The sequence below is a fragment of the Canis aureus genome, chromosome 6 (assembly GCF_053574225.1).
Source record: "Canis aureus isolate CA01 chromosome 6, VMU_Caureus_v.1.0, whole genome shotgun sequence".
Lineage (NCBI taxonomy): Eukaryota > Metazoa > Chordata > Mammalia > Carnivora > Canidae > Canis > Canis aureus.
Window position 1 is genome coordinate 55509117 of NC_135616.1, and position 15640 is coordinate 55524756.

Below are 15640 nucleotides of genomic sequence, written 5' to 3' on the forward strand. Positions count from 1 at the left end.
CTTATCCATTAATTACAGTGTGTGAGCTGTACTGGAATTCAATTTAAAAATATAAACTGTGAGGGGTGCCTGGGTGGCTCAGGTGGTAAAGTGTCTGACTCATGATTTTGGCTCAGGATCATGATCTCAGGATCATGAGATGAAGCTCTGTGTTGGGCTCCATGCTCAGTGAGGAGTCTGTAAGAGATTCTCTCTCCCTCACTATCTGCCCCTCTCCCTCTTGCTCATTCTCTCTCCAAAATAAACAAATAAATCTTTAAATATGTATATGTAAACTGAAAATACACATTGATCACATTAATGAGACCATCCGAAATTTGATCATTGACTCAATATTTGATGTTATTAGCAATTATTATTAATTTCTGGTACAATATTAATATTTTACTGTTTTTAAAGACTTTAAAATTTAGAGATACATAACAAAGTATTTACAGATGAAATCATACGGTATCTAGGATTCGTTTCAAAATAATATGGAAGGTAGGGTAGTGACTGAGGCTGCAGATGGGACAGGGTTAGTGATGTTAGTTTTTAAGGCTGATGAGTACATAGAGATTCATTACAGCATTATATCTACTTTTGTATATGTTAAAAATTATTCATAATAACAAGCTTTAAAATAAAATTTTAAAAAATGGACTCTGGGCATAATGAATATATGGATAAATTTTTGTGTACTTGCAATATTGAATAAAGTGTGTCCTATTAGTATATAACACCAATTTAAAATGTGTAATTTGGTAAGTTAATTAAATTGGATTTTTACCGAGTAATCTTCTTTATTTTTAATATATAAATAATATATATAATATAAAATAATATATAAATGTATTTGTTTAATATAATATTTATATAAAAACACTTAGATATTAATTTTTTAAAAGATTTTATTTATTCATGAGAGAAACAGAGAGAGAGGCAGAGACACAGGCAGAGAGAGAAGCAGGCTCCCGGCAGGATCCTGATTTGAGACTTGATCCCAGGACCCTGGGAGCATGCCCTGTACCAAAGGCAGCACTCACCACTGAGCCACTCAGGCATCCCTTAAATATTAAATATTTTATGAGAATTTTTGATTCACTAGATTTATATTATTAGATTTTCAAGAGTTAAATGAGCACTTAAGAGAATTTTATATAAAAGTAACTCAAATACATTAAATTTATAAAAGCAGTTTCAAATATTTGAAGATGTTTAGTCAAGCACATAAACTGCACCAAATATTATTCAGACCTCCTCAAAAGTGAACTGCTAAAAATTTCTAGACTTAGAATAAGATTTGTGACTTGAACATAAAGCCTAAGACACTTATTGTTATTTTTTAACTTGAATAAAGCAAGCAAATTTTAATAACCAATAGGCTATCCAAAGGTGAAAAAATATTTTTCTCGTCACCTGAAACCTTATGTAAGAAATGAGAGCATTGCACAAATTAAAAATAAATAAAATGCAGTTATATGGATTGTACCAACCATTTGTATTATAGCTACATGCAATCTGGCTTCTTCTATTAAAACTTCTTCTGTTAGGGACTCCTCCTCTATATCATCATGTGAAACATTATTATAAGCATCAGACTAAATTTAAAAACATAAGTAGATAAAGTTAAAAATCAGCTAAAATAAATAGGAGCTGTCAAACACTTCACTCAACAAAGATTCCAATAACTCAAATCAGAATTGCTAAAATGAAGGGCTATGTATAACTGAGTCCCTCTTCTTCACATTAAAGAAATGTTGCTTTTTAATTGTGGTAAAGTAACAATTCATCTGGGGAGATCTGCAAGTCAGATTCTCCCCCAAACCTGTCTATGCTTGACTGCTCTCTGAAGCAACCTGTGTTTTCTGCTTTCTATAATAACATGAAGACAAATTGCTCAGCTCCTCAAATGGTCAAAAACAGAAGCCATTTTAGTTACTAAATCAGCCAGTGTATAAAAACACCAATTCTTCTGTACTTGGCAAACAAAGCTAGATAACCAAGACCTTCTCTTTAGAGAGGATTGAAAGAAGTTTTTTCACTAAGATAGCAAAGTTAGTAAGTAAATTCCCCCTCCTCAGTTTTCTGACATTTTATTAGCAGAATCAAGTTTTGTATAATAAACGAAAGCAAAAGAGGCAGAGCCAAGAGAGAAGGAGGACTATTTTTTGCCAAGTATCAACTCACAGGAATTATGTATTCAATCTTTGTTTTTTCTTCTACTAAGGTCCAATTAACATTTGTCAAAACTTTTTCTGTTTTGAATAGCGTTATCGTGTTCTGTATTATCTCCTGAATGTGCTTAATGGCATTTTGTATGGCCATTTGCCTTGGGAGGGAAGTAGCACACAAACCTGTGACCAGAAAAAACAAGGGTCTTAGTAGAATACAGTGAAGGTGGCAAGAAAAGGCAAAATCCTACAAGGTATAATGAAATCTACTGCTGTAGTGAATCACCTACACAGCTAAACTGTAGTGATTAGAGCAAGAACAAACTGGTCCAAAATTTTCCAGAAACTTACCCAACTAGCTGTTTCTTCTGACTGTATAGCTCAACTTTATCTGACTCAACTGCTAAGGGGTGCTTTGTTAGTTTCCTTTCATTCCCATTAACAAGAGATGTGACTTACTACCTCAGGGTCCCCAATCAGTATTTCTCAAAGTGTAAGAGACTATGTGTGTTTTCTACAGGTAGGAAGACTGTCTATTAAACTATGCAAATTCCTTGGCTCTGCCTCATACTTAGAGAATCAGATTGACTTTGGAATTTGCATTTTAACAAGCTCTCCAAATGACTTTTATACAAAATTTTTAAAATTTAAAAAATTTAAATTTAAAGCTCACTGCGATAGAGATCCCTCAATATAGTATATCTGTTTTCTGGCCAGCAAATCTACATGTCCCAAAACTTGTAGCCGTCTGTATCTTCCTGAGGTATGAATTTGAAGTTATTGCTATGAGGTTCACTCACCAAAAAGAATTTAATTAGTGAATGAACTTAGTCTGCTCACTTGGAATTCCATCTCAATAAAATTGTTCTCTTTTCATAATTGCACATGAAAGGTCTCATAAAGAGTTAAAATGAGTTCTAAATGTTTAGTTTAACTTTACTGCATTCTCTATGGGACACTGTGTACAATGACGGTATTTGAAATTTTCAGGTCCAGAGGCATATCCCTCTTGATACACTGTGGTCCAGAACAAAGATGCATTTTACTGTAGGCTGAAGTTAGACGTTGTCAGCTTTAGATTCAAAATTCCCGTGGCTAAGACCACACAAGAAGAAATTTTTCTCATTTGCGTAATTACATTGTACCCGTATGATGGAGAAACAGCCACTTTCCGGTTGCTCTCTAGGGAAACATGAGTATATGTGAACCACTTGGTGTCACCAATACCTTTGATTGAACTCCCTGTGTTTAAGATGATCCTGGAAAAGTATGAGGAGGGAATCTTGTAAAGCCTTAGACTGGACAGAAGTAGTTGGTTTGAAACTCTTACTGATAAAACTCAGCTCTGTCAAGTATTAAATGTGTGCCACACAGTATTTCTAGAAAGGATGAGTATGGATTCTAAGAGGAGAAAGACTTTATCATTTACTTTTATTTTATAATGAAAATTTTGAGGTTTAGCTACTACAATAAAAAATCCTGGGTGGCTCAGGTGGTTAAGCATCCAATTCTTGATTTTTAGTTCAGGTCATGATCTTGGGGTGTATGGAGCCTGCTTGGGATTCTCTCCTTCTCTCCCTCTCTGTCTACCTCTCCCCACTCCTCAAAAAAAAAAAAATTTAAAAAATTTTAAAGGAAGAAACAGAGAAGAAAAAAAATATTACCATGATAGTAAAACCCCTGGTTGATCTTGCCTTTGATTGTCAGAATAAGAAGAATCATAAGAAAAGAAGTGGGAGAAATCCAGATGTTATATCCTAAGCAAAGAGAATGAAGTGGATCTGGATACCTGGGAGTCTAAGGAAATTGGTGGGAAGGGAGATGTGAGAAAGCTTTCAAAGATCAAATTAACTTCATTTATTCTCCAGCCTAGGCTTTCACTGACCAAGCATACCTTTCTACTGAGAACAAGAACAAATCCATAACTAGGGGGAAAGGAGAGCTACCAAAAATCTGTCCCATTTACTAGCCCAGTAACAGGAAGTTCTGCTATAGTGCTGGTGGGGCGCAGTTTTAGGAATGGGCATGACTATGAAAAGACACAAGCAGAGGGGCATCTGGGTGGCTCAGTGGTTGAGCATCTGCCTTTGGCTCGAGTCGTGATCCCAGGGTCCTGTAATCGATTCCCACATCAGGCTCCCTCCAGGGAGCCTGCTTCTCCCTCTGCCTATGTCTCTGCCTGTCTCTGTGTGTCTCTCATGAATAATTATAAAATCTTAAAAAATATAAAAAGACACAAGCAGAGAGATGATATCTCTCATGGGTGGGAAAGAGTAAATTCACCAGACTATTTCCCTGTTTAGAAGAATTCTCCTTCAATATCCTCCTTCCATTGACCTCTCATTAGTTCCACACATCCCAAGAAATCTTCTAATTACAAGTTTTGTTTATCAAGGAAATTGGTACTTAGAGGTAAGCATCCTGAATAATGATTGCAATAATTTCAAGACATAGAAAAAAATCATCCTCATTATAAATTAATAGATTTTCTCCTTTATCCACATTTTCCTATGAATGCAGCATATGTAAATCTCTGACAATCTGATCAATTCTAGATACTGAAAAAATTATGCACCAGCATAGCTAAAGACCAGGCCATAGGATATTGAGTGATACTAAGGCCCTACTCTAAGACTGTATGATCTCATCTAGCCCTCTCCTTCCCTGTTGACTGTACTGCCACCAATTATCCTAGATTTCTCTACTGACAATGTGTCTATGTGTGATTTTATCATATTATGCATTTTATTATCAATGGCCTCAAATGTCTTCTGGAAATAGGAAACTGTGGCACAGCCTGCTGACTGTCTCCCAAAATCCATCTTCCCCTTCCTCCTTTACCAACTGAATCCCTAAGTTTTGGCTGAGCACATGGCAAGCCAGATAGGGATTATATTTCATAGCTTCTCTTACTCAGAATTTGTGACAAAATTCTGGCCAATGGAATTAAGTGATAATGATATATACAATTTCTAGACTGTGCCCCTGAAAGGAAGCTCCCTACTTTCCATTGCCACCCATCTCCCCATTTTCCCTCTCTAGTTGGTTGGATTGAAAATATAGAGGTAGTGAGCTAGCATCTATCCTGCAGACAAGAACACCCCAGGGAATGGAAAAGAAAGAAAAGAAAAGCAGAGCCATCCCACTCTTTTGGACATTTTGATCAAGGGGAAAAGAAAGTTCTCTATCTTGTTTAACCTACTGTGAATGTGGTTTCTGTAAAACTGGCTGAACCAACATCCCAATTAATACAGCATCTATAAATAATGAATGAATGATTTCATAATCAGTTCCATGAACTCCATAAGAAATATCCCCATGACTTCCCAACAATAATCTATTTGCATTATTCTTCCCAGTTAATTAATGAAAGATAGATATACTTTACCTAATGTCCTGGCTGAATGAGCCATCATGTATGAATTTATTCCCATAGTCATTAGTGATATTCCCTGTACATACAATATAAACTAAAAAACAAAACACACAAATAGTTAGAACCAAAAAATGAATAAGTACTCCAAAGGGAATCATTGTTCAACTAACCAACAACAACAAAATTCTATCTTAATCCACATTTTTAAATCCAGCTTCTGCTAAGTAAATTGAGGCAGAAGGGTTGTTTTGTGGACACTGCTTGAATATAATATACTGAAGGAGAAATTAGTTTTCGTGTGAATGAGAAAAGGATTTGTAATTTCTGGGAGGGATAAGAACACTGATCAAAGAGCTCTCCACAAATTGAACTTCAGTAAAAATAAATTAAAAAAAAAAAAAAAAAAAACAACCAAAGAGTTCTCCACCGTTGCTGCTTTCAGCAGCAGCCATACAAAGCCACCAAGGTTGTAGACATCACAGAAATGGCCCTGGAGCCTGCAGGGTTGGGGAGAAACCCCAGCAACTGCAGGCAGTGTTGACCACAAAGGAAATGGGAAAGTGTGTCTGCCACCAGCATTTACCACAGCTGCTCAGGAGGCTCTGAAGAAGCCTTTAGAAACCATGATGGGGTCTAGAGAGGCACCATGTAGAAGCAAAAACACAACCACTTTTGCAGGTCTTGGTTCTGCCACTTAATAGCAGTGTAACTTGGGGTCAGTTGACTTAACCATTCTGAGTCTGTGTCCTTCTCTAGAAACTGGAGTTAAGAGCAGTATGTCCCTTGGAGATTGTTTCTCAAATTTGACTAATAACCCCAAGAACCTAACGTACTTCTAAAAGATGCCAACTTCCAGGTTGGATTATGATTATGTAGGTCTGGGGTGGCACGGAAGGGATTCATGTAATGTCAGATAGATTTGGGAAACACTGTAAGTGATACTCAAATATTAGTTAGCCTTTAGTTGACTTGGTTTTAGGACAATTCCTTGAACAAAAGAAAACTGAAGGAACTCAGATATTGGTTATGATACTTTTCCTTTGGGGATTCACAGGACCCAAATCTCTACAAAAACTGAAGGAACTCAGATATTGGTTATGATACTTTTCCTTTGGGGATTCACAGAACTCCAAATTAATTCCCACATGATGCCTATCGATATAAAGTGCAAATCCTCAGGAAAGATTATGAGGAATCTAATACTCCATTTTAAAAAGAACTTCTTTTGGGACATCACCCAATTTCTTTGCCTAACATGCTATTCCCTTTGTTTTGATTTCTCTACATGCAAGATGGAGAGGATGATAACGGACCCCCCCCCCCCGCAAAATATTTTTTAAATGTTATACTGCTGGGGTCTCCTGGCACAGGAGCAAAATGACAAAGAGAAATCCCTGAGTGGGAAATTGGCCATTATCAAGAAACTCTGTACTTCTACCTGCAGATTAAAGTTCCTTGGGAGGTGGGCAGGTGTTCTCAATTCACATTATTTGAGGGGCTTTTCTCCCTCCTAGCAGCAGGTTTGGAATTCATCTGACTGGAAGATGGTCGGGGTGTCCTGGGGATTTCTAGCAACTTTTAGCAATTTCTCCAGCTAATTCACACAATTTTGTCACAAACGATGATAGGCCCTAACACTGTCAGCAGATGCACTGGGCTCTTTAGATCTTTCCTGGAGTCTCAGACCACAGATACTGCCACCACCAGATCGCCCAGAAATCCACCAGATAGCCTATGAAGAAGAGGCTTTGAGGGAGAGTAACATTTATTGAGCTTTTGCTAAATGGCAGGTATTTTACTAAGTATCATCTCAATCCTCAACTGGAAATTGAGGTTCCACAAATCTGGGAAACTTGCTCAAGGTCACCGAGCCTGTGATGATGGAACCAGGACTCGATCCCAAATCCACCTAATTCCTACACTGTTAACCATTACTTAACTGTTGGTCCCTTTCATACTGTCAACATAAACTTTCCTCTGAAATCTCCTTTCTACTTAAAAAAAAAAAAAAAAAAAAAAAAACACGTTTTCCAAATCTAATTTTTAAAATGGTTAACTTTGGGAGAAGGGAGAGAAGATAGTGAAGGAGTAAGGAGGACCCTAGGCTTGTCTTGTCCCCATAAACATAACTAAATAGCTATCAACTCATTCTAAATTTCCTAGAAACCAACCTGAAAACTGACAAAACAAAGTCTACAACTAAAGGAAAAGAAGAGGGATCCCTGGGTGGCGCAGCAGTTTGGTGCCCGCCTTTGGCCCAGGGTGTGATCCTGGAGACCCGGGATTGAATCCCACGTCGGGCTCCTGGTGCATGGAGCCTGCTTCTCCCTCCGCCTATGTCTCTGCCTCTCTCTCTCTCTCCCTGTGTGTGACTATCATAAATAAAATTTTTAAAAAAAATTTTTTTTAATAAATTAAAAAAAAATAAAGGAAAAGAAGAAGCCACAAGGAGGGTAGGAAGTACAAAGCCATGATTTAGGGGAGAAACAGATCACAACTGCTCTGGAGAGGAGGGAGCCCTGGTCACAGAAAAAGATGAGAGAGAGAGGCACACAGGGGAATGCACAAGGAGAGCACTTCCCTAAAGCAATTGGCTGGGAAGATGAGAGGGACTGATTTTCATGAGTTCTTGCAACCAGTAGGGCTTAAAGACTGGAGTTTTAAAGGTCATCCAGCTTGACTGAGATAGAAGCTCTGAGGGTGCTGCCCTACTCCTGAAGAGAAGGCAGACAAACAACCTGGGGGCAGATGGTGTAGAAATAGCATCTGAAGAATGCCTGGGGTACAAGAGAGATGATTCTCTCCTCTTGGAGCATATACCTGAGAGGCAGGACTCACACCTCCCTCCAGAAACAAAGGTGCCAGCAGGTGCCATTTCCCAAGCCTGCCCCTCAGCATAAACACAGAGCCACTTGCAGGAGGCAGCACAGTGCCCCCAGTAGCTGCCTAACCTGCTTACACCAAGCCCCACCACCCATGCTCTGGCACAACTGCTCTCTGTCCAGTTTGCCTCTGTCCCAGCATGGCCAGCCCCTTCCTCACAAAGCCAGCAAAAACTCCTGCCCACACGATGTCTCCCAACCAGCACTCTGCAAGGCTTCAATTCTAGTGGAAGTAGTATTAGGTCTCATATAACAAATAGGCCAGAGCACACTTAATTGAAACTCACTACACTCTGGCCAAGGACCAAAGAGTGCTCACAGCAGGCACACAGAGCCTCTGCAGACAACTGTCCTGAAGGATACAGCAGCCAAAACACAAGAGCAGAGTGGACACAACACACACCAGAGATATTCCCTAAAGTGCCAAGCCCTGGACACTCTCAGGAGCAGGAAACATAACTGACTCTTCTAATACAGATACGAAAGCAGAGACTTAGACAAAATGCCAAGGTAGAAGAATTCTCCCACATGAAAGAACAAGATAAGGTCATAGCCAGAGATCTAAGCAAAACAGGAAAAAGTAACATGTCTGATAGAGAATTTAAAGCAACATCATAAGGATACTCACTGGGCTTGAGAAAAGAATAGAAGATTTCAGGGAGACTCTTACCACAGAGATAATAGAGTTAAAAAGAATCTGTCAGAAATGAAAAAATGCAATAATTGAGATTGGAAACAGGTTTGAGGCAATGAACACAAGGCTGGAAGATGCAGAGGAATATATAAGTGATATAGAAGACAAAATAATAGAAAATAAGGAAGCTGAACAAAAGAGAGAAAAAAGAATTAGGGAACATAATTTAGATCCAGGAGGCAGAGAGGACTCCCATAAAAATCGACAAAAGTGGGCCAACATCAAGACATATTGTAATTAAATTTGTAAAATATAATGATAAACAAAAACTCTTAAAACCAGCAAGACAAAATAAGTCTTTAACTTACAAGGGAAGACCAATAAGGTTAGCTGCAGATTTCTCACAAAAAATATGATAAGCCAGAAGGGAGTGGCATGACATATTCAAAGTGCTGAGTGGGAAAAGTCTATAGCCAAGAATATTCTATCCAGCAAGGCTATCATTCAGAAGAGAGAGAAAAGGTTCCCCAGACAAACAAAAACTAAAGGTGTTTATGACCACTAAGCCAGCCCTACAAGATATATTAAAGGGGATTCTCTGAGTGGAAAGAAAAGACCAAAAGTGACAAAGAAGGAAAGGAACAAAGACAAGAAAGGAACAAAGAAAAAAAAAAAAAAAAACAAAGAAAAACAAAGAAAATCTCCAGGAACAATGATAAAACAAGTACTAAAATGGCACTCAGTACATATCTATCAATAATCAACATCTATCAATAATGTAAATGGACTAAGAGCTCCAATCAAAAGACAGAGGGTGTCAGAATTGATTAAAAAAAAAAGACCCATATAGATGCTGCCTATAAGAGACTCATTTTAGACCTAAAGTCACCCACAGATTGAAAGTGAAGGGGTGGAGAAACATTTATCATGCAAATCAACATTAAAAGAAAGCCATATCACGAGTCAGAGACCCTTAAAGATGTTTCTCCAGAGATGTTCCACTTTCATGTCTTTTTTATTGTGATCTTGTCAAAAGTCACCAGTCCATGATGGTATAATTTTTGGAATTGTCCTACCAAGGCCTGCAAAAGTGGTGTCTTCCTGGTATCCATCTTTTGAAGCTTTCTAGAAGATTTTAGGTTAAAAAAAAGCCACTTGAGATTGTATACTCTTCTATCTTGTCTTCTATATCCTCAAAACTAGTACCTAATCAGAAAGACTTCTTGCTTCTATGCTTGCATTGCCCTCTGAATCTAAAACTAACTTTTCTCAGATGGGTTAAAAAATGTTTAGGCAAAAATCTCCATTAAAATCTTTGGAGAGAAACAAGAAATCTTTTTCTAAGCTATTGGGGCTTTTCCTCTCAGCCTCTGAATCTAGGGAAATTACCTGAGATACCTTCCTACCCTTGGGTGAGGAGAATAGTCTTTAATAAAGTCTATAGGAAAATCTGAGTATGAAGCTGAGGATAATCACTTCAAAACTGCCTGTACCTATGGTGAGGAGAGGACGATCTATCATTGCTGATTAGGGTTATAAATGGGGGGAGTCATTTTAAACTTTTCAGGGAGCAATAGATTTCTCAGAGCATTGTTCTAGAACACTTAAATCCTTGTTAATTATCCCACAAAGAAAGCTCTCTGGTGGCTCAGAGGCTGGTTTTTTGGCGTGGTTGGGGTAGAGGGGTAGAAGGCTGCAGCCAGGTAATGTGAAGGGCTGTGGGGGAACGGTGATGAGATGTTCTGAAGCTGGGGCCAACTTCATTCTGGGCTTTCATGTTTGTGTGTTCAGTTTGGCTCTGGGCTGGCTCTCTGGGGGGGACATGGCTGTGGTGTTTGCGGAGGCATGAAGTTCTGCCTTAGACTAAATGATGCTTACAGTTGTGATTCTTTTCTACTCCTATGCTGTGCTGAAGTGATGGAGCCTGGGCTGTGTTACAAATAAATCATTTGTTGTTGTTGTTGTGATATATTCTATCACAACATCTATCTATCTATCCATCTATATCAGACAAACTAGACTTTAAAACTAAACAAGAGAAGAAGAAAGGCACTCTATCATAATAAAGGGGATAATCCAACAAGAAGACCTAATAATTATAAATATTTATGCATCCAGTACAGGAGCACCCAGATATATAAAACAATAACAAACATAAAGGAACTAATTGATAATAATATAATAATAATAGGGCACTTTAACACCCCACTTACATCAATGCACACACATCATCTAAACAGAAAATCAATAAGGAAACAATGGCTTTGGATGATACACTGGACCAGATGGACTTAACAGATATGTCCAGAATATTCTATCCTAAAACAGCAGAATACATATTCTTTTCAAGTGCACATGGGACATTCTCCAGAATAGATCACATACTAAGTCACAAATCAGGACTCTGCAAGTATAAAAAGACTGAGATCATATCATGCATATTTTCTGACTACAACGCTGTGAAACCTGAAGTCAACCACAAGAAAAATTTGGAAAGACAACAAATACACAGAGATTAAACAACATACTACTAAACAATGAATAAGTCAACCAGGAAATCAAAGAAGAAATTAAAATATACATGGAAACAAATGAAAATGAAAACACAATGGTCCAAAACCTCTCGGATGCAATAAAGCAGTCCTAAGAGGGAAGCATATAGCAATACAGGCCTACCTCAAGAAGAAAGAAAAATCCCAAATAAACAACCTAACCTTATACCTAAAGGAGCTGGAGAAAGAACAAGAAAGGAAGCCTAAAGGCAGCAGAAAGACAGAAATAATAAAGACTAGAATAGAAATAAATGATATAGAAACTAAAAAACAAAACAAAACAAAAAACAATACAACAGATCAATGAAATCAGAAGCTGGTTCTTTGAAAAAAAAATTGATAACCTCCTAGCCAGACTTATCAAAAAGAGAAGGACCCAAATAAATAAAATTATGAACAAGAGAGGAGAAATAACAACCAACGCCACAGAAATACAAACAATTATGAGAAGAGTAAGAAAAACTATATGCCAACAAATTGGACAATCTAAAAGAAATGGATAAATTCCTAGAAACATATAAACTACCAAAACTAAAATGGGAAGAAATAGAAAACTTGAACAGACTGATAACCAGCAAAGAAACTGAGTCAGTAATAAAAAATCTCCCAACAAACAAAAATCCAGGGCCAGATGGCTTCACAGACAAATTTTACCAAATATTTAAAGAAGAGTTAGTACCTATTCTTCTCAAACTATTCCAAAAAGTAGAAAAAGAAGGAAAGCTTCCAAATTCATACAATGAGGCCAGCATTACCCTGATATCAAAACAAGATAAAGACTCCCCTAGAAAGGAAAACTACAGGCCAATACCCCTGATGAACATGGATGCAAAAAGTCTCAAAGCAAACCACATCTAACAGTACATTTAAAGAATCATTTACCACAATCAAGTGGGATTTATTCCTGTGCTACAAGTGCGGTTCAATACTTGCAAATCAATGTGAAACACTACATTAATAAAAGAAAGAATAAGAACCATATGGCCCTTTCAATAGATGCAGAAAAAGCATTTAACAAAGTACAACATCCATTCGTTATAAAAACTCTCAACAAAGTAGAGTTAGAGTGAACATACCTTAACATCATAAAGGCCATATACAAAAAAACCCACAGTATCATTCATAATGGGAAAACTGAGAGTTTTTCCTCTATGGTCAGGAACAAGACAAGGAGGTCCACTCTCACCACTGTTATTCAATATAGTACTGGATGTCCTAGCATCAGCAATTAGACAATGAAAAAATAAAAAGCAAGGCAAGGAAGAATTCAAACTTTCACTAATTGCAGGTGACATGACACTTGATATAAAAAACCCAAAAGACTCTACCAAAAAATTGCTAGAACAGATACATGAATTCCATAAATTCATAGGATACAAAAACAACATACAGAAATCTGTTGCATTTCTATATGCCAATAATGAAGCAGCACAAAGACAAATTAAGGAATAAATCCCATTTACAATTGAACCAAAACCATAAAATGCTTAGGAATAAACCTAACCAAAGAGGTAAAAGACCAGTACTCTGAAAACTATAAAACATCGATGAAAGAAATTGAAGAAGACACAAAGAAATGGAAAAGCATTCCATGTTCATGGATTAGAAGAACAAATATTCTTAAAATGTCTATACCGCCCAAAGCCATCTAAACATTTAATGCAATCTCTATCAAAATTACACCAAAATCCCAATGTAGCCTTGAAAACAACCCCCAACGACCTTGAAAAGGAAAAGCAGAGTTGGAGGCACCACAATTCTGGACTCCAGGTTATATTACAAAGCTGTAGTGATCAAAAAAATATGGTACTGGCACAAAAATAGACACATATATGAGTAGAACGCACTAGAAAATCTAGAAACCCACAATTATGTGGTCAATTAATCTTTGGTAAAGTAGGAGTGAATATTCAAGACAGTCTCTTCAACAAATAGTGTTGGGAAAACTGGACAGCAACATGCAAAGGATGAAACTGGGCCACTTTCTTATATTATACGCAAAAATAACTTCAGAATCTATGAAAGACCTAAATATGAGACAGGAAACCATTACAATCCTAGAGTAGAATATAGGACAGAAACCTCTTTAACATCAGCCGTAGCAACTTCTTTCTAGATACATCTCTGGAGGCAAAGAACAAAAGCAAAAATAAACTATTAGGACTTCATCAAAATAAAAAGCTTCTGCACAGCAAATGAAACAATCAATTAAACTAAAAGGCAGCCTATGGAATGGGGGAAGATATTTGCTAATGAAATCTCTGATAAAGGGTTAGTATCTGAAATATATAAAGAACTTATACAACTCAACGCCCAAAAAACAAATAATCCAACTAAAAAATGGGCAAAAGACATGAATAGACATTTCTCCAAAGAAGACATATGACACAGCAGACACATGAAAAGATGCTCCACATCACTTATTATCAGGAAAATACAAATCAAAACTATAATGAGGTATCACCTCACACCTGTCAGAATGGCTAAAATAAAGAACATAAAGGAACAACAGGTGTTGATGAACACAAATTGGTGCAGCCACTATGCAAAACAGTATGAAGTTTCCTCAAAAGGTTGAAAATAGACCTACCCTATAACCCAGCAATTGCACTACTAGGCATTTATCCAAAAAACAGTAAAATACCGATTCAAAGCTATATATGCACTCCAGTGTTTATAGCAGCATTATCTACAATAGCCAAACTATGGAAATAGCACAAGTGTCCATCAATTGATGAATGAATAAAGAAGATGTGACATATATGTACATATATTTCTCAACCATAAAAAAGAATGACATCTTGCTATATGCAACAATATGGATGGAGCTAGAGAATATTATGCTAAACAAAATAAGTCAGCCAGGGAAACATAAATACCATATGTTTTCACTCATACGTGGAATTTAAAAAATAAAATGAACGAAGAGGCAGAAAATAAGAGAGAGAGGGAGGCAAGCCAATAGACACTATTAACTATAGAGAACACACTGATGGTTACCAGAGGGAAGATGCATGGGGGGGGATGGGTGAAATAGGTGATAGGGGATTAAGTAGGGCACTTGTGATGATAACTGGGTGTTGTATGTAGGTATTAAGTCACTAAATTGTACACTTGAAACTAATATAACACTGTATGTTAACTAACTGAAATTTAAATTTAAATAAAATTGACATTTTAAAAAAATGGTTAACTTTATCACTGGGTACTGTGACAAATACTACAAAATAAATAAGTACGGATAATTATGAGATACGATTTTTCCTACCAATTGCGGTGACTCTACTTTTTGGTCAGCCAGATTATGAATATCAGGAGCCAAGAGTAAGCTAAAAATTCCTTTAATTCCAGACCATGCTATAACAATTCCCCATCTCCAATTATATTCATAATTCGCATGCATCAGAAGAGGGCTCACTAACACAATAGTAAGCAACCTGTGGAGAAAAAAACCTTTTTTAAAAAATCACACCTGATGTATCAATGTTTTCATGGTAGAAAACTAAATTTCATATAAAATTTTTTCAGGGAAGAGAAAATAATCAGTTTATTGATAAGTTCGAACTTTCTGGAACAAACTAAATCTGCTGTCTAACTTTTGCATATAATACTCAAATCTTAAAAACAGTGTTAGAAGTTTTATACAAATATAAGGAATTATCATTAACACTATACATTCTGCCCTTCAAATTGGATAACTCTAGGCAAGCTTTTAACCTCCCTGGGCTCCATCTGTGAAAGGATGCAATTAACACCTCTTCACAGGGCTGTATTTGTATTAATGGTATAATGTACATGGTAGATGCTCAATAATATGGTTATACCATAGCTATGAGATAACAAATGAGGATGAAAGGTAACAAAAATGTTAGGAGCCATTAATCCACTCCAGTGTTGCTCAAACTTTAACAAACATGTTAAAACAGTTTCCTGGATCTCATCTCCAGAGATGCAATTCAGTACATGGGGATGGGCCCGTGAATGTGCATTTCTATTGAGCTCATGGGTCATGATGCTGCTGCTGCTGTTCTTGCCCCTTCTCA

The 15640-nt window shown here is 37.0% G+C and overlaps 1 protein-coding gene across 12 annotated transcripts in view; it reads right to left on the reverse strand.

The window, feature by feature from the left end:
• Nucleotides 1-15640, reverse strand: part of SLC9C2 (solute carrier family 9 member C2 (putative)) — a 107341-nt gene that overhangs the window by 58916 nt on the left and 32785 nt on the right. For 8 of the 12 annotated variants that reach the window (XM_077901700.1, XM_077901704.1, XM_077901706.1 and 5 more), the window contains 4 exons: nt 14866-15034; nt 5542-5623; nt 2170-2336; nt 1476-1580 (listed from right to left, as the gene is read on the reverse strand). In XM_077901700.1, coding sequence (XP_077757826.1) covers nt 1476-1580; nt 2170-2336; nt 5542-5623; nt 14866-15034 — 523 coding nt within the window. The remainder of the gene's footprint in view (nt 1-1475; nt 1581-2169; nt 2337-5541; nt 5624-14865; nt 15035-15640) is intronic. The other 4 variants (XM_077901707.1, XM_077901703.1, XM_077901710.1 and 1 more) reach the window with 2 other exon arrangements.